At 41.0% G+C, this 4,311-nt stretch overlaps 1 protein-coding gene across 1 annotated transcript in view; it reads left to right on the top strand.

The window, feature by feature from the left end:
- Window positions 1-4,311, top strand: part of Man2a1 (mannosidase alpha class 2A member 1) — a 170,514-nt gene that overhangs the window by 66,926 nt on the left and 99,277 nt on the right. Inside the window, exon 6 of the mRNA XM_005361333.2 lies at window positions 790-963. Within this exon, the coding sequence (XP_005361390.1) occupies window positions 790-963 (174 nt within the window). The remainder of the gene's footprint in view (window positions 1-789; window positions 964-4,311) is intronic.

Genomic DNA, 4,311 nt, shown 5'->3' with positions numbered 1-4,311 from the left:
CCATTGCTGGTGGGAATGCAAACTTGTGCAACCACTCTGGAAAGCAGTGTGGCGGTTTCTCAGGAAATTTGGGATCAACCTACCCCTGGACCCAGTAATACCACTCTTGGGAATATACCCAAGAGATGCCCGATCATATGACAAGGGCATTTGTTCAACTATGCTCATAGCAGTTTTGCCAAGTTTTATACTGTGTGTAGAAGACGTCTTTGAGAGGCTTGACTAACCGAGTGATCAGATTTTATAGTGCTAGATGAATGTTCTTGTCTCATTAACTCTAACCTGTGCCTTTATTTTTGTCACCCTTTTTGTCCTCTGTGAAGCAGAAGCACATTTTAGCTGATGGCTCTTGTAACTGCTCTGAGCCATGTTTAAAGCCTTCCATTGACCTCATTGTAGGTAGAGAGAAAGGAAGAGCGTCAGGATGCATTGAGACTCAGTGGAGCGTGGGAGGCAGTTATTTCAATCAGGTCTGCCTTGTGTGGCACGATGATGTTGGGCTGTTTAAGGGTGTTAATGGCAGGCTGTTGAGATTTGACGGGTAACTTGAAGTGACAGATCATCCGGTCTCTGGGTTGTCTAATCCTCCATGACAGACTGAGTGTTGGTCTACCTCCAGTGGTTGGCAGTCACTTAATCATAGCTGTGAGGTGGTGTGGTGACTGTTTCCTTTCTCTTCAAGCCCAGGAGTCTGCGAAGCTATGATGAGTCTTAACATATTGTAACTTCTTTTTATTTAACTTACCTTCAAAACAAAACAAAACTAACACTTCTTTTCTTTATCAACAGGAGTGAAACCTCGATCAGGTTGGGCCATAGATCCTTTTGGACATTCACCAACAATGGCTTATCTTCTAAAACGTTCTGGATTTTCCCACATGCTCGTCCAGAGAATCCATTATGCCGTGAAAAAACACTTCTCTTTGCAAAAAACTCTGGAATTCTTTTGGAGACAGAATTGGGGTATGTAGTATTTTGGAGACAGAAATGGGGTGCATAGTATTTGATGAAAGCAAAAGATTGCATTTGACTGAGCTGTATGGTTCTGAGCTTATACCAGTGTGGGTATCTTAGTCATTTTTCTACTGCTATCGAGAGAGACCAAGACCAAGCCTACTTATAAAAGAAAATGCTTGTTGAGGCTCATGGTTCCAGAGGGTTAGAATCTATGATCATCATGGCAATGTGTGTGTCAGGGAACATGCCATCAGGCAGGCTGACATGGTCCTGGAACAGTAGCTGAGAATTTACATCTTGAGACATAACCATGAAACCGGAAGCCAACTGGAATGGCACTGGCATTTGAAACCTTAAATTCACCACTAGGAATAACTCTTACAACACCACCACCACAACCCTTCCAAGAAAGCCACACCTCCTAATCCTTCCCAAGAAGTTCTACCAACTGGGACCAAGTGTTCAAACATAGGAGCCTATGCGGCAATTCTCATTCAAAGCACCGCACCACAGTGGGTGTTATTTATAGCTCAGGCCTTGTACATCGGACTGTAAAAGGTAGTTTTTGCTATAGGACAATTATTTTACATTGTAGTTGTGTCAAGATTCTTATAAACATTGATGTCAGTTCATGTTTAGAAAACCACAGAGTTACTTCTATGACCAACAGAAACAAATAGATACAGCGTTTAGTATTGCGGCAGCTCATGCTTTCCCTTAGGTCTCATGGGAAAGCACTGTTTTCTCAGGGAGTTGAGCATGCCTTAGAACTTGTGCAGTTGTGTGTCTCACACAGCTAGTGTTCCATCCTTCTCTCTTGTCTCTGTGTCTTATAAGAAACTGCCTTGAACTGGCCTTGATCCTCTCCTACCAGGGAAACCTTAGCCTTCCTGTAAGCAGACAAATGGGAGCAAATTTTATACAGCTTTATCTGGAAGGAGACTGGGTTTAGGCTTCATGGAAGGTTTATACCTTCACAGCACCCACTAAATAGGAACATCCTAATTTATCTTATTACTTCGTTTTTTATATATAATTGAAACATTTCTCCCTTTCCCTTCCTTCTTCCAGACTCTCCCATATACCCTGCTTGCTCTCTTTCAAATGAATATCCTCATTTTTTGTTGTTATTGTATGCATATATTATACATATTTTCTAAATGTAACCTGCATAGTCTATATAGTTTTACTCTTATGTATGTTTTCAGAGCTGACATTTAGTATTGAGTAACCAGTTCGTATGCTCTTCCTTGGGAAGACTATTTGTCTCGCTCTCAGCATTCCTTGGTGTGTAGCTCTTCGCTTAGGGTTTTGAGGCCCCTTGGCTTTTTCCCTACCCACTTTTGCATGTCCACTGGTGCCCTCCTCGTTCATACCTCGTTTGGGCAGTCAGGGTGCTTAGAGTTTGTGGATGTAACTTATGAGTTGAAAGCACAATCTCATAGCAAACTTTCTGGTCTTCTGGCTCTTGTAATCTTTTTACCCCTTCTTCCACAATATTCCCTGAGCCTCAGGACTGTTTTGTAGCTGTATCCAAAGGGACTGTGCCCCACAACTCTGCGTTTTGATTGGTTGTGGTTTTCTGTATTAATCACTGTCTGTTGCAAGTTAAGTTTCTTTAATGAAGAGTGAAGACTAAACTCACCTGGGAGTGTAAGGACAAGTGTTTAGATTGTTGTTAGAAGTTACGCAGGTTTAGTATAAAGTAGTGAGTATAGCTTCTCCTCCAATTACTGTGGTTTCACTAGTACTGACTAGTTAGCTAGTTTTCCAGTACCAGACATGGTCTTCCTCTTGCTGAGTGTGACCTAAGTCCAATTAGAAAGATGTTGGATGCCGCTAAGGGATGCATGCCGCTACTGAACCCTAAGGGTTGTACCATGCTGGTCACTGATGTAATTCATAGACATTATAACTGGGTGGGACTGTTGTTTGCCTCCTTCCTTTGGAAGCTTGCATGCATTTCTGGTACTATTGAAAGCTAGTTCAGGGAAGTGTCTTTCAGGTTAGTTCCAGTATAGGGAGCTCTGGCCTTGTTTTAGAAGGACATAGTCTTCTGTATCAGGGACTGATCTTCTGCCTTGGGGACAGCCAAGGGCAGTAGTATAGGCCTGTATGTTTTGGGGAGTCTCATGGACAGCCCTCGTCAACAAGGGCTTTTTCTGACTCATATTGGGATTTTAATTAGGTGGTCTTTGGCTCTTGGAAGGTTAGCACTATTAACCTCAATGAGATAAGTTCATTAAAATTATTTATGTATATTTATATACAAGGTTACATGTATTATAGGTTTTTTTAAAAGGTAGTTAATAGTATGATGTAAATCCATCTGGCCTTGGACTTTTTTTTTTTTTTAAGCTGGAAGGCTGTTTCAATTTGTTCATTTATTGGGGATTTGTTTATGTTGTTAACTTCTTGGTTTAAATTTGGTGGTTTCACTAGCCATAGGAAAAAAATCATCCATTTCTTTTAGGTTTTCCAACTTAATAGAGTTCAGGTCTTTAAACTAGTCCCATATACTATTCTGAATTTCTTTGTTGTCTATTGTAATGTCTATTGTAATTCCTTGTTCATTTCTGACTGTTAATTTGGGTCCTTTCTTTCTTTTGGTTAGTTGGGTCAAGGATTTGTCAACTTTGTTTATCTTCTCAGGGAACCAGCTCTTAGATTGATTCTTTGTTTTCTTCTATTTCTTTCTGTGTCTCAGGTTTCTCCTCTGATTTATTTTATTAATTCTTGCTATTGACTGGGTTTGGGTTTGATTTGTTCATGTTTTTCCACCTTTTTGAGTCCCATCATTATCATCAAGCTGTTTATTTGTGCTCCTCCTGATCTGTTTGCTTGTTTGTTTTAAGACAGGGTTTATCAGTGTAGTTTTGGAGCCTGTCCTGGAACTCACTCTGTGGACCAGGCTGGCCTTGAACTCACAGAAATCTGCCTGTGTCTGCCCCTGAGTATCAGGATTAAAGGTGTGCACTATTTTCCCACTGAGTTATTTTTAATATTTGCCTGAGGGCATGTGTGGTGAAGAAAGAAAAGTTGAGTTTCATGCAGACATTTGGAAAGGTCTGACTGGTTGTGTGTCCTGGCTGTTGTTGAGCTTCCGCCCCAGTGACCGTGGGTGACTCTGACTTCCACCTCTGAAGTGTTGTTGCTGAAAGGCTGTGTGGAGGTCACTGACTACCTCACTGTTGGTTCCTGAGGAACCCGTGCCCCAAGTGATTTAGAAAAGAAGTTATTCCATATCTAAAAAATAACTTTTCCATATGTGTTTCTGTGTTTCAAAGGAACATAGTTAGGTATATTAGCTATGTATCATCTGTCTGTCTGTCTACCATCTTATCTACCTACCTA

The sequence above is a fragment of the Microtus ochrogaster genome, linkage group LG4, assembly GCF_000317375.1.
Source record: "Microtus ochrogaster isolate Prairie Vole_2 linkage group LG4, MicOch1.0, whole genome shotgun sequence".
Lineage (NCBI taxonomy): Eukaryota > Metazoa > Chordata > Mammalia > Rodentia > Cricetidae > Microtus > Microtus ochrogaster.
Note: the sequence above shows the minus strand (reverse complement) of the source record. Positions and strands in the feature narration are given on the sequence as shown.